At 47.3% G+C, this 23568-nt stretch overlaps 2 protein-coding genes across 5 annotated transcripts; one reads left to right on the top strand and one right to left on the bottom strand.

Annotated features, from left to right (window-relative positions):
• ubr1 (ubiquitin protein ligase E3 component n-recognin 1) lies at window positions 1-19201 on the bottom strand. 2 transcript variants are annotated; one of them, XM_048973798.1, is made up of 47 exons: window positions 18876-19201; window positions 17715-17974; window positions 15933-16011; window positions 13508-13618; window positions 12061-12191; window positions 10901-11039; window positions 10751-10813; window positions 10506-10629; window positions 10278-10385; window positions 10081-10169; window positions 9859-9957; window positions 9616-9773; window positions 9440-9539; window positions 9197-9325; window positions 8804-8984; window positions 8651-8712; window positions 8267-8377; window positions 8102-8167; window positions 7914-8015; window positions 7751-7814; window positions 7427-7551; window positions 7280-7336; window positions 7061-7159; window positions 6933-6981; window positions 6680-6834; window positions 6465-6564; window positions 6046-6149; window positions 5885-5965; window positions 5612-5787; window positions 5238-5440; window positions 4976-5069; window positions 4728-4880; window positions 4402-4502; window positions 4231-4318; window positions 3995-4143; window positions 3859-3914; window positions 3684-3780; window positions 3514-3581; window positions 3270-3417; window positions 2974-3061; window positions 2579-2709; window positions 2380-2488; window positions 2173-2229; window positions 2003-2080; window positions 1575-1745; window positions 1390-1491; window positions 1-1228 (listed from the first exon to the last, which is right to left on the bottom strand). In XM_048973798.1, the coding sequence occupies exons 1-47, from the start codon at window positions 18918-18920 to the stop codon at window positions 1087-1089; spliced, it is 5202 nt and encodes a 1733-aa protein (XP_048829755.1). In that variant the 5' UTR covers window positions 18921-19201; the 3' UTR covers window positions 1-1086. The 2 variants fall into 2 exon arrangements, with proteins under 2 accessions (XP_048829755.1, XP_048829756.1); XM_048973799.1 differs by having other exon boundaries at window positions 5238-5437.
• Window positions 19202-19273: 72 nt separating this feature from the next.
• On the top strand, window positions 19274-23428 carry atxn3 (ataxin 3). Of its 3 annotated transcripts, none has more exons than XM_048973809.1 (11): window positions 19274-19392; window positions 19942-20106; window positions 20233-20277; window positions 20405-20490; window positions 20763-20829; window positions 20928-21015; window positions 21181-21322; window positions 21418-21584; window positions 21741-21906; window positions 21993-22047; window positions 22125-23428. In XM_048973809.1, exons 1-11 carry the CDS (start codon window positions 19369-19371, stop codon window positions 22206-22208), a joined length of 1089 nt encoding a protein of 362 aa, XP_048829766.1. In that variant the 5' UTR covers window positions 19274-19368; the 3' UTR covers window positions 22209-23428. The 3 variants fall into 3 exon arrangements, with proteins under 3 accessions (XP_048829766.1, XP_048829767.1, XP_048829768.1); XM_048973810.1 differs by having other exon boundaries at window positions 21989-22047; XM_048973811.1 differs by lacking the exon at window positions 19274-19392 and adding an exon at window positions 19500-19632.
• The last annotated feature ends 140 nt before the right edge of the window (window positions 23429-23568 follow it).

Below are 23568 nucleotides of genomic sequence, written 5' to 3'. Positions count from 1 at the left end.
TCAAGGCGGCCAGGCAATATATTTTATTCACAGTTTTTAAACATACTGGCCTGAACAGTACGGCAACGTGTGGGGAAAATTATAGGTAGCAGGAAAACAAGTGGAATCCCACCCTCCGGAACATTAGCTACAAGGGCAGGTGGACAGGGCACCTCATACATCCCCGGCAGACAGATCTTCTGCATCCCTTTAACAGACACTGCACCTCCCCCGTCGCTATGCTCACACTTCTGAAGGACAGTCAGAGACCGGTTCCTGTAAGAGCAGTCTCTTCACAGGAAGCAGACTGGCAAAGAGGGCGACGCCACCAGCCGAAAACAATAAAAAATTTCAAAGACAAACAGATGCAGAAAATTTAAGTCTAACAGCAAAACTCAGGATACCTCTTAAACGCAGAGTGATCAAAAGGGATGAAGTACTGGATTGTCGTTCTATACTCAGTTCACGGTGGAACGCAAACACCAGAAAACTGGATCCCTCACACAAGTTATCCAAAAACTTCATAGATTTAATTTCCTATACCATATATACTTTTGCATATCGTGTTTGTGTGAGAAAGACCCTGATTGAGGCCAGGATACATATAATAGAACATAAAATAATTGTACATATTTAAAAAAAAAAAAAAAAATCTCATTCGGTAAAATATGACCTTGAAATTAACCCAGCTGTTTCAATAACATGCTCATTTAAACATTTTGTACAATGTGTAATCTTTGGGCTATTTACAGCGCCACCTCCAGGTAGCTGTCAGTACACAAACAAAATGTGAGGAAAAGGGTAACATTTTTTATTAGTTTGATTAATTAAATTTTTTACACTGTCATTCACCAGAAATGGTCAGAAAGTCCATTTGGGCCAATCCAGCCACAAAGCCTGGCGATTAAGGTGACCCAGTTCACTCCAGTTCATTTACACACACTCTCTGCCTCACCCTTCACTGTGTGACCTGGCAAGATTTGGAGAGGGAAGCAGACCACCCAAGGCTGATTAATGTCTCCCCTTAGGGAAGCTAGTGAGGTCCTCCAGGCTGCACCTACCCCCCACATCACTCTTCAGCTCCCCCCCCCCCCCCCCACCCGAGCCTTAGAGCATCTGCCAATCTGGACCAAACATGACATTGACCACCTCCTGGCTGCGAACGATCTCCTCCATGATGCAGTGCTGGTGCCACAGCTGGTGGAGCCTGCGGTACCGCTCTGGAGACAGGTGCAGGGGGTTCCCTCGTCTGAAAGAGGCAGGAGAAGTTGGCAGGAGCACTAGAACTGACCCTCTCCGAAAACACTCAGTCCAGTACGAATCACAGTCAGGTCCACCCACGGAAGTACAAACACTACAAAAAGCCAGCTGGTCTTAAGTTCGACATGTCAGCAGGACAGACAGCCTCACCTTAGCTGAGGGTCCGTTTCGCCATAGTCATCGAGGTAGGGGGCGGGATACAAACTCAGCCGGGTCTTATTGCCCATTAGGACCACCTCACACTCGCGAATCCTGTGGGGGCAGCGGAGAGCGAGAGGCCCATGAGCGCGAGCGAAACGGAGGCACAAGTGCACGAGCACACTGGAGCCCCCTACCTGAGGAACATTCCGACGCCGGCCCCGCAGCGAGCGGCGTGGGCTGTGCAGGCTCCCACCTTCTCACCATCCAGCTGCTCTTGGCAGCACGGGCTCTTGGAGCAGAGCATGGCCCCACAGAACAGACAAAGCGCAGGGTGCTTGCGCTCGTCCATAGGGCCCTTGGGACACCTGGAGGGGGGCAGGACAGTAAAACATTATTCCTATCACCAGCGCCAGAGAGCCACTGCCTCAGGTGGACCTCAAAGACTTAAGGAACACACTTTCACCACCACCATGCCAAGACAGAATCCCTGCATTAACCCCCAGGTATCCTCTGAACCATAGCCCCCCCCACCACCAGCTAGGGGCCACCATTTGTACTAAACATTAGACATATAAACAAATGGAGAGGACAGAGGGTGTGATTTGGCACACACTTCACTTACTGAAAATGACAGGCCTGGTTTAAGAGGGCGCTGTAATCCTCTGGAAGGTGAACCAGCTTGTTGCATTTCCTTGGGTACCTGGGTAATGACAGAGCAAGCTGGGGGTTTTGTACCCGATGGCCCATTGAGATTCGGAACCCAAGAGTGTGATATGATGCATGTGTGCTGACCTGACCAACGGCATGTCTCCCTTCAGGGCTTTGGTGATCTCAGGCCTTCCGCACCACCTGTAGACAAGGTGAGACGGAGCCCCTTCAGAGAACATAACTGTGTGAAGCAACTAGAGAAACCCAGGGCTCAACAGTAACATCCTGGGGGTTCATTTAGTGTGGAAAAAGCCCTGTACATTTTGCCGCTGCATAGGGCAAGGCAGGTACCTCTGCAGTAAAGGGGAAATGGTCTCCTTGTGTTCTTGGAAGAGCTTGAAGAGATTGGAGGGCAACGCTAGGTACGAGCACAGCGCCTCCATCTGGGCTTCCTCAGATACTGCAGGGAGATGGCAACGCCACGTTACCGACACATCCCAGATCACAACCCCGTAGCTGAAAGTACTATAAAACTGTTTTCAGGTTGTACCTGCACTGCTTGAGAGCTCCTTAGGTGGGGGCACTCCTGTAAGGCAATTGAAGAAAATAGCAGCACATCGCAAGAATGGGGCCATACCTCTTCTGACTCGGCCTGCAATGCCCTGCAAACCGCAGCGCAACCTGTGGGGGAGGGGGGACATTGTTAGAAACAGAAATCCTTCAACACCACATACTAGTGATGTGCAAAGTGATGTTTCATCAACCATCTGCTGTATTTTCTGACCCCACAAGGTGGTACTCTTGGTTTACTGAGCCCTTTTCTGAAGAGACAGCGCCATCTAGTGGGGTCCACAAATACAGCATATGGTTCATGAAGCATCATTTTGTCCATCACTATTGCATACCAAATCTGTCATCCACTAGGGGGCAAATCGGAGACCTCACCCATCCGTATGCTGTGCGACAGCCTGTAGGAAATCTGACGCCAACCTCGCGTCCTCTCCATCATCCCCTCCCATAATCCCTGGTGTGTCTAAAGAACAGAGGATAACACTAAAAAAATCAGTATACACACTATACTCAGTCTGTCTGACCATTTGAACCTGCAGTTCAAGTGGTAGTAATCAATAGTCCCAAGGGGGTCTGATTCCTAGGCCAAAACAAACGGGACAAGCACAGGTCTCTGCATTATACTATAGTTTTATTCACCGTTTTGTACTCCTACACATCTGAGCTCTCACCCTGGGAGGACAGCAACACCTGCACCATGTGTGCTGTAGTGACCAGGTGCAGGAGGTGTAAATGGTTGTAGGCTGAACTGATGGCTGAGGGCTGCAGGTCCACCATGGCCTCCTGGTAGAGGGTCGGAACGGCCAGCACCAAACCCACCTATGGGGAACCAGACACTTAACCCAGAGAACACTTAACACGCACTCCGGGTCTGAATCGTTAATGAGAGATCAGCTACGAGGAAGACCATCCTACCAGGAGATGAAAGCAGTCCACTTCAAGGAGGCAGGGAGTGCCTTCCACATTCATGATGGGTAATAGCACTGGAAAGGGGAATACCAGTGTCAAGAGTACTAGTTATCACCATGAGGTACCGGCAGCTATTAGTAAAGGGAGCTGGAACGGCCGGCCGAGCGGCATCCTACCTGCGAGCATGTGCGTGAAATGCTTCTGGATTACAGCCTGCCAGCGCTTCTGGCAATTGGCCGCTGAGAACTGAACCAAGGCCTTCAAGCCAGCCAGCTGTGTACAGAACAAGCAGGGAACACGGTCAATCAGGGTGGCTGAGACACACGCGCACACGCTCTCTCATATACTCACCTGTCTGTTTTGCAGAGAGCCGAACAGTGGCTTGGCTTCCTCCTGCAGCATGTTCTCTGTGGGGGGGGGGTTCACATCATTTAGAGTGAGGGTGGAAGTGACACATACGAGTGCCGTGTGAGGCAGGGAGACTTACCAGTGGCCTGGATGGTGAAGGCGCAGGTGTTCCAGGACATGATGGGCACCCGTGGATCCAACTCATTGGGCGGCACCTTCAGGCCCACGCGGTGCACGGTCGTGGCACAAACCGCTAACATCCCACCGATGCTGTCCGAGTACTTAGTCCTGGAGACGACGACGCACTGAACATCCTGCCCTGTGACCCCATCAAGAATCATTTACAAACATCAGGCTAATGGTGGCTGGACTTACGAGGCTTGGACGCCGAAACTCAAAATGGACAAGGAGTCCATGTGTTCGTCCCCGCCAAGAGCAAGCTCTGCCACACCGCTGCTGCCGCCTGTTTCGGCAAAGACACAAACAGGGTGGTGTCCAGAATCACAAATCGGCGACAAAAGAAAGCTTCCAATGTGGTGATCGTACCGCCGTCTTGGCCAGCTGCCTTCAGTCCATTCACTCTGGCCATGATGATCTGGGTCCAGCAGGGCAGCGTGAGGACCTGGCCTACCAGCTGGGCACTCTCACTGCAGGAACGGCAAGACGAAGAAGCTTCAAACCCAGCAACCAGCCCAGGGTCTGAACCTTCACTTCCATGATAAACGCTACGTGGAAATCAGCAGCAATGACCTATACCTGGCTAACAGCATCTGTATACCTGCAGCAGAATTCTTATGAAGTCCTAACCAGGGGTGCCACATGTTATTTCGGATGAGGGGACCTTGGTCCTCTCCTATCAGGAAGACACCTACTTGTTGAGGGGGAGTGGCTCCAGCGGGATCAGCGGAATGACAGTATTGCAGAGTGACTTGCAGAGGGGACACATGTATTCCCCGTTCTCCAGGTCAATGATGGACTCTGCGTGGAGGCGGTTACGAGTGATGTTCTGAACAGCTTCAAAATATCTGTCAAACACACATGGACACCCACAATGTCACAAAAAAAAACAACCCTTGAAGATGACTTCTCATAGCCATTTGGGGGAGCCTGGCAGACTTACTTCTGCCAGCAGGCCGCATGCATCACATGACCACAGCTCCCCGTGTGCGTCCCCACAGCCAGGTCGGGGTGCATGAAAAGCGGGTCGAAGCTATCTGTTACACACAAACAGCACATGGCCAGCTCAGCAAGATAGCTACCATTTCCATTTACAGCTTAGGTCATTCTGCCATATAGGGTGCAGTTTTTCTTAGCATCACATTCCTATCCACCAGGTTTTGGTATGACTGAAGCTTACAGAGTGCAACAGAAACCAGGCTGACCTGAGCTGGGCAGGCCTTTGCCCCGGGTCTGGGTGAGAACAGCGGAGCGCTGCACACACGCTGCCAGCACCATGGCCGGCCCCCGGGCCTTTACTTCCTGCTCCTCCTGGCACAGGATGCAGGTCAGCACCTCCCGTTCCACGCAGGGCACGCCCCGATGCGACCCCACCGCTACGCAAGACTCGCTCAGCTCCATGGAGCTGCTGGGGGCAGGAGGAAAGCAGACGCAGATAATCAATAGGTGATAGGTGACAGAAGAGCTGGTCGACACACAGGCTATTAAGGAAGCATGATAAAATATAATCAAATGAGAGGACAGATACGTGAGCCTTGTTGCCACCTGCAGGCAACCGAATGTCAGCGGCACCTCGCACCTGTCCACGGAGGGGGATGGTTCCCCTTGCACACCACTTTCTGGCAAGTTGTCATATAGCATCTTGTGTGTCTCGATGAAGTTCTTCTGCATGGCTGACATCTGGGCCATGATCTTCTGACGGTGCTTGGCGGCCTCGGCCTTCCTCTTCTGCTCGGCCTTCTTGTTCTGGACACTCTGCGGGAGGGAGGGAGACTGTTGGTCTCCAGGAACAGCCCCCTCACCCCGACATAACGCGAACACGACCCTTAATCATACAAAAGGGCCCACTTACCTCTTCTGTTTTAGTCTGCTCCATACTGGTGGGAGCGGCAGGGCTGGACTTCTCACGCATGCGCTTGATGGTCTCGAACATCTATGTTAGAAATGACTGTGCAGTGATCAAAACACGTCTACCACTCTGAATGGGACTCGACTGGTATCTTTTCCCCTTACCTGCAGGGTCCACTGGATCATGTCCTTCTGGGCCTCCAGGGAACAAAGGCTTCTCAGCTTGGTGAGGAACTGGAACAGGGAGTTGCCGTGCTCACAGCCAGATCCTGGGAGAAGGAACCGAAACAGAAGTGGGTAATGGAGACAATTCTTGCCTGTCACCTTCTAACATTCAGTGTCAAACCATGGGGCCACCTCCTGGTTCAAGAGGGGTGCTGTTATTGGTCCATCTGTCCAGATGACCCATTAGAGGAGTGTAACCCAACCCGGTCCTCAGGGACCTCCAGACAGTCCATTTTTGCTCCCTCCAAATTCTTGGTAGGAGCAAAAACATGGAGTATCTGGGGGTCTCTGAGGACCGTGTTAGGAAACACCGTTCAAACTGACTGAGAGCAGCATTCATACCACAGTAAGAAACTTACCCCGGGCTTTGAGGCTGAAGTCAAAAGTCACCTCATCCTCACTGCTGGCCTCCAGCTGAGTCTTCTCCTCTAGCAGAGCTTGGCCAATTAGGTGCAGGGCCTGCAAGACCCACATATATTCTTTGATCTCCTCCACCTGTCACTCTTCACATACGATTTTAATGCGTGGAACCAAATACAGTGGTAAACATGCGGCAGGATGCTACAGGCCGTACCCTCTGGATCATGGCCTCTGTCCACTGGCCGGCACGGTCCTCCGCTGCCTTCTGGAGTACCACCCGAAGTACGTGGAGGAGGATGTCACAGTTGAGGACCCTCACGATGCCGGAAAAGGGCGGGGTGAATGGTGGGGGAACTGGGGGAGGGAGAGCTGATGACGGGGGACACAGAGGTCGTAAACTGGGGATACGAAATACCTGCACACTATAGCAATACCAAACACTGCACTGTGAAAGCAGCCCTGCTCACCTTTACCTCCACCTTCCTGAGCTTGCCTCTTCTTCTGAGCATCTTCTGCCTGAAAGCCAATCAGTGCAGATTTACACAAATGACAGGGAAAACAGTGATTAAGGTGAGGACTGGTGCTCTGGCTATACCTTGCTGTGCTGGGACTTGGAGTAGTGGTAGAAGAAGGGGTTGAATTCCTGAAGGCACTCTTTCTTGACCTCGTAAAGACCATGGCCCGAAACCCCAGGCTTCCTGAGGCAGGGAAACAGACATGTCACATGACCACGGATTCATGTTCCTCCATACACTTCCACAACAGCCTTTTAGCATCCAGAAATAGCAGAGCACAGAGGGAAAAGCTGCTGGACTTGCCTGAAAGTGGCGACTCTGGAAATGACACTTTCTAGACCAGTCTCTTGGCTCTCCTTGGGGGGAGGGAGGACCAGACACAGAAATCAGTTCCATGGTATACCACTAAGGGACAAAAGGACATGCTAAAGAGGGACGCAGCTCACATTCTCTGGTAGTCCCTTGACCAGGCTGCTGTGGGCCATGGGTTCGATGCAAAGCAGATGGATCACTTCCCTCATGGTGACATCCTCCCTGGTCACCTGACTGATCCCCGGGACGTACCGTTCACCTGCAAAGAAATGTGGACCAATCACCGATCACTTCACACCTTCAGGGTCTAATCTGCTCAACTACTTATTTGCTTCAAGGCTCATGGTAAGCTAGTTCAGTTTCAGGCATGTTTTGCAGACCTCTATGGTGTTAAATCAGTCAACAAAGACACTGTTACACAAAAAGCCCCCAAAGGGCTGGCTGGGTGGGGAACTTGCCTATGATGACGATCAGCAGGTGGAGCATCTCTTCCGTCAGCCTGTTCAACTGCTTCAGCAGCTCCTGCACGAGTACAGAGTCAGCAGCCAGCCACCATGTGACTATGGTCATACGTCCCCCTTATTGCACATCACACCTCTCGTTGGAACCTCTGCTTCTCACCTGGTCTTTGGACAAGCAGCTGCCATTAAAGAGCTCAAAGAGCTCCAGGCGCTGAAGCACGAGCATCACAAAGTCATTTGGATCCATCCTGGACCCAGCGATCTATGGGAACAGAAGGTGAAGACCCAGAATGTGAGGGACTGGCCTCCATAGGACCACTGGGGTAAGATGGCAGTGGTACTGCATACCTGAAGCATGATGATGTCCTTATCAAACATCTCATCCCTGCATTTCACATCCTGATAATAATACACCTGGAAAAGAATGGGGTTCATCAAGGCTCTCGATTCATTGCTGTTGACACTCATTGGTTCGACTGATCTGCACCTGCTCAGTGCTGCCCCCTGCCTTACCTGGCTGACAAGTGAGAGCCCATTCCGACGCCACATCTCAGCAGACACCTGTGCCGCCAACGCCAGGCAGCGCAGCGGATGCTCGGCCAGGTATGCGAAGTCGCAGTGCATCTGCGGGCAATAGTAAGAGGAAGCTAAGCGTGAGCACCAGAGGTGGAAAGTTCAGGTCCAGAAAGAATAATTCCAGACCAAGATATTCAACCAACCTATTGTTTGTGAATGTGACTCTTTATATTCATCTTGTTGGTTGAAACAAAACCTTGGTCTGGATTTGTACTTCCTGAGACTGAGTTTATCCAACTCTGGTTAGAACCAGAGGGTCATGCACAGAAAGCCAAATACCCCCACCCAGACTGACAAGCACTGCTTACGGTAGGAACACACCTCATCAAGATATTCTTGCAAACAAGAGACCGCCCCACTCTTGCAAATGTGAACGTACAGGCCTGTCACAAAAAAAAAAGAAGCGACAGAAAGACATCTTAGCTGTTGAAAGTCAGTAAAGAGCTTAGCATAACAAGACACCCAGGGTCTCACCTGCCAGCAGCCTGGAGACGGGCAGGTAGACGCTGACCGGCTCCTGGGAAACCTTGTAGGGCCTTGAGTTCAGGATGTGCTTGCACATGTAGGAGTCCGTGGCTTCACTGTGAAAGGGCTGGTTAGTGCAGCGCAACAGAGTGCTGTGACAGTCTTTGAAGGCCTGCAACAGCACCTCCTCCTGGACACAAAGATACATCACAACTTTTTTTTTTTATTATTATTTAGACAATTTGGTTTGCCCACTTAACGATACACAGGACTGTCCAAAACAAACACACAGCGCAGCTTAAACGCTACGAGATGCAAAGATGTGGTTATAACCAGAAGAAATATCATTGTGGGAATGGGTGACAACGCCAGGGTTGCTGGTATGCTGGGCCCCATACTCACGTCGGACGCGCACCACTCCTGCAGCATGGAGAGTATGTGCCTCAGCAGGATCTGAATGGAGAATCCAGCCTCCCATTCGGGCTCCACCTCCACATGCTGGCCAAACTGCCGCTTCACCTCCTCCATGCCCTTAAAGGGGGAAATCGATCGGTCCCACAGCAGGCAGATAAACCCCCAACCCCCAGGGACTTCTACTCCCCAACCCCAGAGACGTTATAGGTTGAAGAGAAATTAATATGGTACCTGCATGCTAGCCAGGATTCTCAGAAAAGCCCGGAAGCCCTCCAAGAACTGTGCACGGAGCTCACTGGACCAAACCGTGGGCTTGCTGATCAGGATGTACCTGGGACGGTGATGACATCGTTAACACAAGGGGATGCTTCACATGCAGAAGCACTTCTCTGGAGGCCACTGCTCACCTGAGGTCATGGAAGATATCTTGGATCCTGTAGAACCGGTCCACGTTGTGTCCCTGGAAGTGAAATCGGTTGCTGCTGTCCAGGTGCTCCGAGAGCATCTCCATCACCGTCTCTACAATCACCTTGATGACGTTGCCCTCCTCGATGAGCTGCCGGGCCTGGGGGAGACGGGCAGTGGTGAACATGGGGGTTAATACGTCAGAAGAGGAAGACACCACCTTCAATAACGGTAGCCCTGCTTACCAGAGTCGGCACGGTGAAGATCTGCACTGAGAGCGAGGTGATGGAAATGCTCCGCTCATGGTCATCGATGATGAAATCCTTCTGCAGCTGCTTATAGTACTGTGGGTGGGACAGGGGTGAGGGTGACATGGCCATAAGACGGGGCCTTTGTACCCACATCACCTGGTTCTCTTATGGTGCTAGGAAGGCTGAGAATCACCTACAAGTTCTCACGGCACCCACCTTGGTATATTCAATGGCGAAGAGTCGTTTATACTTGGTTTCCATCAGCAAGCTGCAGACAATAAGCTCGTGTATGACCTTCCGTGCCACTGAGAGAGAGAGGGCGAGCGAGATATATATATATTTATTTATTCAGTGGTGTCAATCATGCTGGATCCACGCAGGGTCAATGCTAATGACATTTCAGCACTGCTGACCTTTGTAGAGCTTGGAGTCGTGCAGCATCAGCTGGCTGATGAGACTCGGCTGATCTGCAACCTGGCTGGGCTCCAGTGCCACCTGGCAAAACAGCTGCCGGAACCCCACTGTGGGCCATAGAACACACCTGTCAGGCAGCTTCCGCTGCTCTACACCAGCTGGCCTGTTTAATCACAAGTGCAAGTCTAAAAACCAGGAGCTGGTCGACCCAGTACGAGTGCAAGGACCTGAGTATGGGATAATCTTCTGGAGCCAAGAGCCCAGGCACAGTGCAAAGCTCTGGTGGGCCATGACCGCCGAGTGCAGGATCTCCACACGCAGTGGCTCAGAGGAAATCTGCTCCGAGTTGGTCTGAGATGCCAGAGACACAAACATCTATCTCAGGAAAGCCATCTGGCGTCATTCACACATGGTGTGTGTGTGAATAATAGAGTCAGGCCCCCCTCAACCCCAACTGCCGCCTTGTTCGTACCTCTATCTGCTGCTGTACTTGCAGACATGAACGGAGGCTCCCCCGTTTCACTGCTCTTCGGCCCTATAACCACAACACGACAGCAGGTCAAAAGACAGTAGATCAAAAGCACCATCTAACATGCTGACACAAATAATCCCCGTCTTGTACCTCCTTGTCGATTAGTGCAGTGTGCGTGTGTGCCTCCTCGCGGTCACACTGCAGAGCTCGCTGCAGGGCATAGTTGACGTGCTCATAGGAATGGTGCTCGTCATTGTACAGAACGCAGTAGTATGTGTCCCTATGCACGCTATTGTCAAGAGAAGATGGGACAGAGATTATTTGCAATGACGTCATTCGGCTAAAATCTGTCACAAACCAGAGGACAACATAGAAACCAGGCAGGCATTACTGCAAAATTCCCAGCCAGCAAAGCACCCAGAGATAAGATGCATTCCAATAAAAGTGCCAGAACTTGTATCACATATTTCCTTCTGAGCACAATCCAGGAAGCAGGCGAAAAAAATTATTTCATTAGACGCACTGACACTGCATATGGGTGTATGGGAAACATGAAAGCATGAGGTCAGTTATTCATAATCAGTGGTGGAAAAAGTACTGTTCTCATGCTTAAGTAAAAAGTACAGAAATACCACTCAGAAACCTGGTTTTTAAAGCACAGTAAAATCTTACCCAAAACAGCCTACACTTTTAATTTCACTTTAGTCAGAACAGCATTGATAGATACACAGCATCAGAATAAGGAAAAACATAGTTACAAGAGGATACACAGATATCGTATTTTTATTCAGAAACTGCAGTGAAACTTGCCGAGCGTGCCGATGTAGTTTTGCAGAATGGAATTCAGTGGGAATCAAAAGACCGACCCACGTGCCAGATTTAATAATGGATTAAACATTTTGCAGGCGGGTACTTTTATGCCTCTTATGAACGGTGAACGAGCCGACTTAAACCTTCATCCTCCACTACAAAAACTGGCTGATCGTCCAGTGCAATATCACCATTATTTCAGTAGTAGGCTATAGGTTTAAATATTAGACTACAATTTAGGCATATCAACCAGTTTATCATGCCTCTATACACAGTTTGTTCCATCTTCATAATTACAGTACGCAATACAAAATAAAAATGACGCGAATAAGTACAGATGAAGTATTTGCACTTCGTTACTTTACACCTCTGTGCACGATAGCCCCCGGCACACAGCTGAAGGCAGCACCCTTGCAGCAGTGCTCATTACCAATTCTACGTGAAACACCACTTCACCGCCACTCATTTTCGTTAGCGGAGCCATGCTGCCCCTCTCTTACCGGGGCCGTAGCTCGGTTGGGAGCTCGTCGTGCTCCTCCCAAACCAGTAGCTCGGTAATGTAGCGCAGAATCACACGAAAAAGTTTCTCAGCACGTTCCAGCAGGCCTGGTTCCAGGACATGGTCTGTGTCCTGCAGGATAAAACAGCGTAAACTTCAGTCCTGCTCTGGGGATCTTACACAATTCTCACAGACAACTTCAGTTTATTCTCAGATGACTCAACAGGATGTTCAAACTTGCCCTGGCTTTCAGTGTAGACTAAGGCTATACGCAGCCTGAATTAGCTGCCAGCATCCAGCTCAGGGAACAGATTTCCTTCGACCCCTTCCTGAAAATTTTCCTCACTGCACACCAGACACTTTGCAATGAGACTCAGAACACAAATGACATAATCTGAGGGGATACACTCTTTAGTCTTCGTAAAAATAGCTCCTGAAAAAACAATGTGGGGTGCATGGTGACAAAACGGCAGTGGTTTGACAAAAACCGCAGATTCCAGAAACATTACAATAACCTTTGACACACTTCCTCCACATTCAAAATAAATATTCTGGACTTTCTCCCAAAAAAAACACAGCTAACAGAATAGAACAGACAAAACCATTGCAGTGCAGAAAGCATAAATAAAAATACTGCTCAACAATCAAATCAGGTGGCGTGATCCAAGCAGCTGTATCAGGTTTGTTCGGGCCAATGTCATTGTAGCGTTGGTTTACATCACATTGTGTGTCGATGCCAGGAAGAGTCGACACCTTCCATGAAGGGCTCCATAATGAAACCAGATGGCCCCTTTCGCACAAAGCATGTCGTGGTTCCAGGAAAATAAATTCAACTCTGAGCACAAAGCAGGCAGGCCAGACAGCAGAACTTAATTCAATAGGGGCACCTGCTGTTTATGGAAACAGGTCTGGGAGGTGAAAGCAAAGGGGCCTGCCATATGCATCAGCTAACAGCCCCCTCACAGATGTTATCTCACAACGATGCTCCCCCAAAAGTGCTAGGACACCTGGAATCAGGCAAGAGATCTGATGCTGACTTAAGTACGGCCTTTTCAGTGTGCTGATACTCTGGCCCTCTACAAAGGTGGCAATTTCAGGTCCAGAATGTAACAATCCAGATCATGATTTACTTTCAACCAACCAGTTGAGCATAAACAGTCACAGAGTACTTAACCGGTTGGTTGAATCTGTACTCCAAAAAAGTCTTCGAAGGTAACCGCACCTCTAAATAAACTAAATAGATAGACAGATAAACAAAACCTGTCAACACTTCCATTCCCCCCTCTTCTGCCCATTCCCTCCCCACATTTCCTGTTATGCTTTTTCCCAGGGAATTATTTGTTCCCTTAAGCCCAGGCCGTAAAACTGTGTGGCCGCACGGACATATGTCCCCATGAGCTCATGCACTTGCGGAAGCCTCCAATGACCACTCTTCTTATAACACCCACCGTCTCCATGGCAGCTGTGGCCCCCGGGTCGTGCTTAGGGCAGAAGGGGCCCGTCTTCCAAGCTTCTAAGTCCCCACAGTCGCAAAAGCCTCCGCCCGACGAAGCATGCATCTAGAAGAGAGGGCAGATGCCAGGCTGGGATTAGTGACAGACCCCCCCCTCGAAGAATAGAGGGAAAGGGCAGAGCAACTGAGCACAGAACAGTGTGAACGTCACTATAACAGCAAGTTAATCCCAAAGTGTGTGAAATGCCATCTCATGCAATTAGTGAATCTAAACCATCATGGTTTTCTGACAGAAGGCTAGACCAGCGTTTCTCAAATGGGAGAGCTCTAAGTGAGACAGTGACAGAGAAATGCAGCTTGGTTCATGATGGGCCGCCGCACAGACTCAAAGCCGATGTACCAGCGAGAGAGGGCTGGGTGATATGTTGTTTATCAACCTGTCATCAGATAAAATTTAAAAACGACAAGAAAATGAGACACAATGACAAGCTGTTAAGGAACAACGCTTGATAGCGGCCATTAACCGCATATCACAGAAACAAACGCAATTCCTGCCAATCACATGCACAGCGAGGTTGGTCGAGTTCACGGCGTCCGCATGGTACCGTTTTGGTAATATCATGGAAGCAATAAGCTCCTTCAGAGGAAGCGTCACATACTGGTGACAAGACAAGGTGACAGCTCAGCAGCTTTTATTTTTTAAATATCGTAGATAAACAAGGTAAAAAGACGTCAGCTGTGGTGGTAATGTTTGCAGTTTCAATTTCAACACGCAATAGTTCATTTTCAAATGAATTAATTAAAATTAGATTTCTGCTTGCAGTCCTTTCCTGATTTCACCTTCCTAAATGTTTTACATGTATTTAATGGCAACATTATGGAAATCTTAAGCAAAAACATTAGATCAAGGTAAAAAAGTATATAGAGTATATAAAATACATTTTGTATATAGATATTAAATCGTGTATGTGAATAAATGTGAGTATAAACCGAGGGCCCCCCCCAGACAGCGAAATGTACCGACCCCAGCTGGTCGTCAAATTTTACCAAGGGACATGGTCAGCAAAATCTACGAAGGGGGACCACTACCCCCATATGCAAAATTTACCCTCAGCCACTGCCATGATAAACAATGAATGGGTGGGCAGCGTGTCTGAAAGGCTGAGAAACACTCAGATGGTGTATGTAAATAAATGTATTAACCCACTGGAGTCTAGGGGTAGGGAACACACTTTCATTCAATATCATAAACTTAATTCATGGCAAATAAATTATTTCTTATGTGTTTTGCAATTAAACTCATCTTAATCTTAGTGTACATTGTAAATATGTCAGATTTATGCAAAGTTTGTAAGTACAAACATTGTAAAATGCAGTTTGGAACACTTGCAGAAACATTATAAAAGTATATAGTAAGCAATGGTGGCCTTTTGTTTTGATCTTAGATATCTGATCACCAAAGTCTTAGCTACATGAAGATGACTAAATGGTGTAGTTGCAACATTCAGTTGGATAAATAAGAAAAACCAAACTCATGTCACTATTTCTGGCTCCTATCATTGAATATGTAGCAACTTTCATGTGTAAGCATGAGCCATTCACACCTGGCCACATCCCCCCCCCCTTTTATGGCGCTGATGGGGATGTATCTGGATCGCGTTTCACAATTTTGTTGTTCATCAAATTACCATGTGAATGCGATTTGGATACGTGGAAATGCAGCTATGTAGAATGCAAATAGCGATCTTCAGGTGAGGGCGGCGCTACACGCCCCCCATGCAGGTAAAACAAAGGTGACATGGTTTATTTTTTTGTCGAATTAACTTAATCTTAATTTTAATACTTCCAATAATGGACATTTTGAAAAGACGACAGGATTACGGATTTAGTCAGCATTTTTTCATGTTTCTACAATAAGATTTCCGCGAGTTATGAACTGAAATACACGAGAATGCCGTCAACTTCAGAGGGTTAACCAGGTCGAACTCTTCCCCAGTCAGACATATGAGCACATGGATTGAAAAAGTTGAGAAACACTGGGGTAGACAATATTCTCAACCCTTTTAAAGTGCCCCAAGTTAACTGACATCTAAGTTACCCATTGTCTATGTATGTATGTGCTATCTGTTAGCATCCAGGCTGTTCCCTGCCTCGGGCCCAATGTTATACGGCAGTGTTTCCCAATCTAGCCCCGAGGACCAGATTGGGAAACACTGCTTTATGGGATAGGCTACAGGCCTCCCCCCACTGACCCTGGGGTCTGAAGATGGATAAACAGAATTACAATTAAAATACATGCAAAAAACTACTGCCACCTAGAGGACAACAAAACAAGGTACTAAGCCAGTCTGATGGAAATATGAAAACGTCACATTTATTCTAGTAATGAAGTAACAGAATGAGGTCACTTCTGAAGCTACCTTGTACCGATGACCCTTGTGCACGCTGTTCTGGAAGCAATCCGTACAGAGGACACATGTTGGGTCAATGGCGCAGTCTCTGGGATAAGACATCAGATTAGGTCAGAGGTACATGTCAACCAAACATCATAAACAGTGGTGCTGACAAGTTTCAACGCTGAAGAGGCCTGCAAACCTGAAACTGGAAACAGTGTCAAGCTGTAAATAATTCAAACGGTCCTTTAACTGCCATGGTATACTGAAACACAATAGTCTACAAATAATGGTGCTCACACAGCTATTTCGTAGACAAATAAAACGAGCATTTTAAGCTTCCTACAAATGTTAACAGCAATAAATAAAGTGTCTGCCATCCAGCGGCGGAAACAAAGGGTAAAAAAACCAGCCCAAGGAATCTCAGAATGACCCAAAAAACCGTGATCAAAAGGCAAAAGTTGCCCCCCAAGAATCTGAAAAATTATATTAACCAGTTTAGCCTAATATCCAAATCCTTAAGCCATCCTATTTTTATTTTATTTTTTTCCCCATTTCTGTCTCTATATAGATACACAACTGGAACGCAACGATGCCTAGAGGAGGCCAATTTTATTTTTCAATAAAGGCATTCATCCAATAAGCCAGTCTCTGTTAGGGCCATAGCTACAGATCTCACACTTAGGTACGGCTTTACCATCCACCCATCAACAACTTTTACAACTGCCGAGGCCTGAGCAGTATATTGAATTATCATGATATACTGATATCTTTTCAAAACGAGATGTAGCGTGACACACATACCATTTATATCAATACCCCTTTTATTGTGCATTAGAACCAACAGTATTCCTTCCGGGTTGTACACAACACAAGAGCTTCAGTTGTGATGCTGCAGACAGCTAAAATCAAAACTTGCAAGAATGCGGTTCTGGTCAAAACCGCACACTCGTCAAGAACATTGGGAAAATAAATGATGCGTTCAGCAAGGGTCTCACAGGGCAGCTGACATAGGCGAATAATTGGTACTTGTTTCATTTAGTTTTAAAACATAGCCAAACGGCTCAAAGGTTTACATTTATAGTTGTAAAATATCTAATTGACCAACGGTTTCTAAAGAGGATGTTAAAAAAATGACCGTAAACTAGTTCAACTAGTTTTGAAATACTGATGAAGTTTTCACTTTATCTATAAACTAATGCATTATACATATATACAAAGGCTATTATGAGCTAAATATAAGCCGGAATAGTTGGAGCTTTCTCTCACATATAGATGGTATTCTGTACACAAACAGATGTGGAACAGCAATAGTTTGCTTATTTACTCATGCTGGCACAAGGCGGTGATTGCTATGTGCATTTTCATCTGGGCTCATTTCACATTAAAAACAGAAACTTTATAAATTAATTACTATTTTTAAGCAGTGCCCCCAAAATTTTGTAAATACTCCCATTTTTAGACAGTGGGGGCAAAGTAGCTCCTCAATTTTTTTTTTTTTTTTTATTTCCTATTCTTCTGGCATCACATTTTTAATGAATTAGAAACCAATTAGAAACTATCATACTGTACAGTAAGAAAATGCACCATTTGATATAGACTGAGAGTTACGGTAGAAAAAAAACTTTTACACAAATCATTAGCTGTTTTTCTAGCACCAGGCCATTAGCATGACAACTTCCACCAAAAGATGAATACTGATCCTTAATGTGGGTTCGCCAGATGCAAGAAAATCACTATTAGCTTCCCTATTTTGAGAGAAAAAAAACAGAATATCATGGACAAGTGTCTAGTGAGGGAAAAGCAGACCTGCAGGAGTAGGTCGTCTCCCCCTCCTTGAAAACTCTTCCACAGAGATGGGAGGAGGCACTATCCTGCTGGAGTTTTTCCAGACCCACGTGGGGATCCTCCCCGAAAAGGAAGCATTCCAGGGGCTGCAACAGCAGATCCGTCGCCAGCTCCTCTTCCTCCTGGGGATGAGGCACCGCCTCCAGACAGTAGATCTGCGGCACCTGCTCCATCAGGTACCACATAATCTCCAACCTGCAGTCGGTGGACTCCAGCCAGTTCTGCCCCAAGACAGCAAAGACAAGAGGCAAGTCATGGGGAGGGGGACCCAATAACCAAAATAATAGAGACATAATGATCAAAATTGACATCACTCCCACTGTATCACCTACAACTATACTCACCAGCAGATTTTCATTTACACACCCTTAGTAAAACATTTACCAGAGTCTCAAACTGAAGCTCACACCTCAGGGAGGCTGGAACGCGCCACTGTGTTGGAAACTTTTGCTTTCCGAACAACACGATATAGCAATACTCCCCAGAGTGTGATTTTATTTTTTTCCATTACATTATTGGTGAAACTAAACGGTTCCCTGCTTATTCAGTATTTTCCCCACAGGAAAAACAGCGTACTTTCACTCCGTCTCCTTACTGCCACTCATCTACCCAATTTAAACCCTGGCAAGCGAACTAATCAACCAAAAATACATTTAACAGCAAATTACCGTAAACGGCTTGTCACGACCTGAACCAGTCGGTTACCAATAGTGAATTACTAATCAGGGTGATTTAGCAGCGTTCACAAGTTTCACTATTTGCATAACTTACCAACTGCGTCAAATAAGGCAAGTCTAAGTTGAGGTGTCAAACCGCTGGGTAGTTGATGACATACCATACACTTAACAGGGCAATACTGGTTATAAACCCTCATAAGATTAAACGTTGCAGGAGATCATTCACAAGGGTACGAATGGCCGAGGCTGGGGGAGTCGTCGTTTGCTGGGTAGCTCGCAAACAACACACAGCTGCGGATGCTAATGCTAGCAAGCTAGCGCGTAACCCCGAAAACCGAAAGTTCCTCAGGATGCCAGTCAGCTCAGTAATATCATGACAGATAGCTTCAGTTTTCATGTCCAGCGAAGTTTCTAAATTGAAGAGCAGGTGCTGTCGTGTGCTTACCTTACTGAGCTCTAGCCCGTTAGGTGCCTTTTTGGATTCCGCCATCTTCCGTCCGCCGTGCTCCCTTTTTCAGGGAGACGCGGTGAACCACCGAAGGCTTCGCGACTCTGAACGGTGGTGGGAGATCTGCGCTAGAGACTCCGGGACGCCAATAGCGACGGTGCGGGGCGTGGCTTCGCGCCGACGTAAAAAATATAAACAGTCGTTCTCCACTGCTTCTTCAGCTACAAAATGCTCCTACGTACGGCGAGTCTCAATAAAGCAGCCCAGAACTGAAACAAAATCATTCTGAGGACCCTCCAAAGCAAATTTGGTTAATGGGCAGCTCATTCTAGGCCAGAATTTGGACTTCAGCTCCCACCTTCCGACCAATCACAAAGAAGGGAAGATATGCTGCGGTCACATGACCTGCTGCTTCGAACGCTGCTTGGCTCTGCACGCGAATGCTTTGAGGTCGGAGTTCAAAGTATGATGTTACGCAGAAAGACCAAGTATGGAGTCCATCTTTCACGAAAAAGTAAGCCTTTTAATTATTTCTCACGTTTTAATTTGATGGCATAATTAGATGTGCATACATAAAGGCCCTTGCAACGCGTGTGGAAGATTTTGTTTTTGTGAGCGTCTATAGTTGATAATGAATCAGTTATCCAGCCATCGCAAGTGAATGTCTGCAAATTCTATCGAAACAGTATGGAAATGTGGAAAATTACTGACACAATCAATATTAACGTTGTGACCAGTGCGTCTGTGTTATCAGGTTTGGTGACTTAACTAATTTCTGAAACGAGTGTCAGGTGTTTGTAAATTGGCGTCGATTTATGCACTTGGTTACCTAACTACTTCCTGTAAACTTTTTTATTAAGGTAGCCCAGCTCAGATTACGTCATGTAACATTAACATTAACTGCAAAAAACAGGCCAAAATATAAGACTTGGCGCATATCTGTTATGCTAGATTATTGGTTGCTGAAGGAATTGTATTAACACGTCAATTAGAACTTTGTTTTGAATATATTTGTTTCGCTTTATTGGGCTTCATTTAAAAAGAAAACGTTGACAATTTACAGCAGGAGGGCTCCCTATGCGCCCAGCACTGTCTGAATAACCTGCTTCAGGGAGAGTACTTTACTCCAGTGGACCTGTCCTCCATTGCGCATCAGCTAGATGAGGAAGAACGGATGAGAATGGCGGAGGGAGGCGTGACCAGCGAGGAGTACAGGACATTCCTTCAGGTAGGAGACTCGGAGCGTCTATCCCGTATTATAATTGCATGTCCTTACACATCTTATGCCCCGGAATAGCAATTATGCTTTAACTCATCTCTGACATTTATTCTCCCACACTGATGTTTTCACCAGCAACCATCCGGGAACATGGACGACAGTGGTTTCTTTTCCATACAAGTGAGTCACATGACTGAATCAAATTTTCTCCTGTTTTGCAATTCAAGTCGAATTGGCCTAGCTGTGATGGGGCATGTCATTGTTTGTGTCATAATGTGTGATTGTATTGCTCTGCATTCGGTTGCAGGTTATCAGTAATGCTCTAGGGGTTTGGGGTTTGGAACTGATTCTCTTCAACAGCCGCGAATATCAACGGATGATGATCAACCCAATGTAAGAGCAAATCAGAGATGGGTAACTTGCGCGTGCGAGATGTAGCTGCGTATATGCACTACTCCGCTTGTGCAGCAGGTGGCACAGCAGTGTGGGAAGGTCTACGCTTGCTATATAAGGGAACTTTATCAACTTTCTGAACTTTTACCAATACCTCAGTGTATCAGTGGGGAAAAACACCTGTTTGCTATGGTGTGTCCCATCTGCATTGTTTACCTTGCTAGAGCCAAAAGAGAAGTATTCATTTTTTGAAGATGTTTTGTATTGTGCAGAAACGAGAAGGCATTTATTTGCAACTACAAGGACCACTGGTTTACTGTGCGAAAACTGGGACAACAGGTGAGTGTGTGACTCACCCTTCACTCGCCCAATAAAATAAAATATATATATATAATAAAACTGGGCTGTTTTTGCCATCTTGTTTTGTCTCTTTACAGTGGTTTAACCTGAACTCATTGTTGACGGGGCCAGAGCTTATATCGGATACATATCTGGCTCTCTTTCTGGCACAATTACAACAAGAAGGTAAATGCAGGAGTACACTACATCACCGTCCCATATGTTATTTAATATGATAGTGTACAGTAATTGCAACAGTTTGCAGCGTTGTCTTAATGCTCAGTAGTATGGAGTCCCATGCAGAGTTGACTTGCGTGGGGGATGACAGGCTGTGGCCCATGTTTCCTACAGGGTATTCCATTTTCGTTATAAGAGGGAACCTGCCGGACTGTGAAGCAGAGCAGATACTGCGCATTATGAGGGTGGAGCAACGACAGAGACCCAAGCTGATTGGAGAAGAGGCAGCAGCAGCCCAGTCCAGTGGCGGCCAAGGGTGCGAACCCTGGGTGGCCAGGTTCAGTGCTCAGATGGATCGTAGTGTTGTGCGGCGATGATGACGTTCCTCCTCGTTACTCTGTTTTCGTACAGCGGTGTGTCAGCGCAAAGGGCACTGGAAGTGGAACCAGGCCTGGATGCCGGCGTGGTGGACGAGGACGAGGAGGCACTAAGGAAGGCCATCGCCCTGAGCCGAGAGGACATGGAGGTTGAGGATGAAGAGGCAGACCTACGCCGGGCCATCCAGCTGAGCATGCTGGGTAAGTGGCATCACGCACTTTTAACCCTGAATTAACTTCGTAATGCACTGGTCTTGGATCTACGTCATACTGTCATTTCCTCTTTGAACCAGTATCTGTCCCGAATGTATAATTAGCAAGATAATTATATTATATACCTCTCCCCCCGGGTCCCAGGTGCAACAAGTACCAGTAACTCCCTCGAGCCCAAAGATGTGGATGTCACCCAGACAATGGGGTCAACTCAACCCCCTGCCATACCCCCTGAGATGCCTGCAAACACCCAGAAGGAGAATCTGAGTGCTGAGGAGCTACGCAGGAAAAGACAGGCCTACTTCGACAGGTGGGCCGTTGCAGTCCCTCCCTGCATAGGAGTCCGTCAAAGCGGGGGGGCCTGGAGCTAAACTGACATGCTCTCCTTGCAGACAGTCCCAACAGCTGGCCCAGGGAAACCAGAACACAGGAGCCCCCTCAGGAAGCACAGGTACTTGTAGCAGACGACCCATCCTGACTACAGCTGTGCCACCTTTGGCTGTGGAGTTTACATGTTATTTGTTGCAGGGTCAGAACCAGGCGGCCATGATGCTGAGACCGAGCATGCCCAGTGATGGACCAGGGGCGGAGCAAGCCAGCCTGCAAGCCTGACTATGACTACGACCTGTCGTGCCTGTCGCGGTGCTGCCCCGCCCCCTCTGTGAGGGTCAGCCTCTCCCCACCTCCTGGCCCCCTGCTGCGCCTTCTCCAAGTATCAGCTGGCCGTTTACTACACCCTGGACGTGTGTACAGGCTGAAACGGAGAAATGGCAAAAATCCAGTAGTGTAACGTAACGATGCGGATTAATAGGGTGCAGAGAAGGGAGGATGGATAGAGTTCTATTGCAGTTACTCAAAGTCTGCAATTGCCTTCCACCACAACACCTTCAGCTCCTGTTATTAATGTATTTATTTGCTCTTCCCCTCTGCGCTGGGAGAGGTGAACAGGAAGCCCATGTAAGTGTCTCTGAGTCAAAGAAAAGATGACAGGGTAAGGCTGGTACTTTAATAAGAAGTGGCATACAGTGGAATGGAGGTGGGGGCTTCTTTCCCGTGCCACCCAGCGGGACTATTGGGGGGTCTGAGGGTGTGACAACAGGCTTAAACTACATTCTTCCTCCCTCCCTCCAACCTGCATCCTTTCCCAGGTGCAACATGACCTCATCAATCAAGGCCGAGGAATTATGAACTATTAATTATGTAGCGGAGTGTGTGTGTGTGCGCGCGTGCGTGTTTTCCAGTCTTATTGTTTTTTTTTTTTTTAAGTAAAGGCATTGATAGTATAATAATCAAGGTCCAGGTAGTTATGGTTATATTCTTATCTGGCCATTTAAAGTAATAAAATGTATCTTTTTTTTGACCACTTAATACCTTTGTTCACAGATTATGACATTCATTCCTTTTCACAAAGTAAAGCTATGACCTAAAATGAGCTACTGTCCGTGATGAGTCATAAATATCAAAGAAATTCTGTGTTTAATAGTGGTACCACATGTCAGGTTTGATGTGCCAATTCAGATATTTTTAACCGCTATATTAATCTGGCAGTTTCATACGGCGTCCCATAAAATTTAACACGGTAGGAATATTTTCGGTGGTTTCCATTATGTAGCTTTCATTCTGTGTCAGTTATGTTCTTTTTTTTTTTTTTTATTACTTGATTTGGACACAATCCGCAGGAATGGACTAGACTTGTGATGTGGTGTTTGCAGATCTGTAAAATACTGTGTTAGGTCTCTCACTCATGTTTTTCTGGAGTCGTCTAACAAAATACTAATTAATCTGCTGCAAAAATTTCTACTCTGCTTCATTAAAGTGACCATTTCCCCCAATTGTCTCTTCAAGCACTTTGCACTGTCGTTATGTGAAAAATGCAGATTCAAACTGTACTATGAGAGAAACAGGTTTCCAAGCAACAGGGTCTCCTGTGCAAGATGGCCCTTCAGCGTTCTCTTAAACTTGTGAACATAAA

The sequence above is a fragment of the Brienomyrus brachyistius genome, chromosome 14, assembly GCF_023856365.1.
Source record: "Brienomyrus brachyistius isolate T26 chromosome 14, BBRACH_0.4, whole genome shotgun sequence".
Classification (NCBI taxonomy): Eukaryota; Metazoa; Chordata; class Actinopteri; order Osteoglossiformes; family Mormyridae; genus Brienomyrus; species Brienomyrus brachyistius.
The sequence above is the reverse complement of the archived record's forward strand: the minus strand, read 5'-3'. Positions and strand labels throughout refer to the sequence as shown.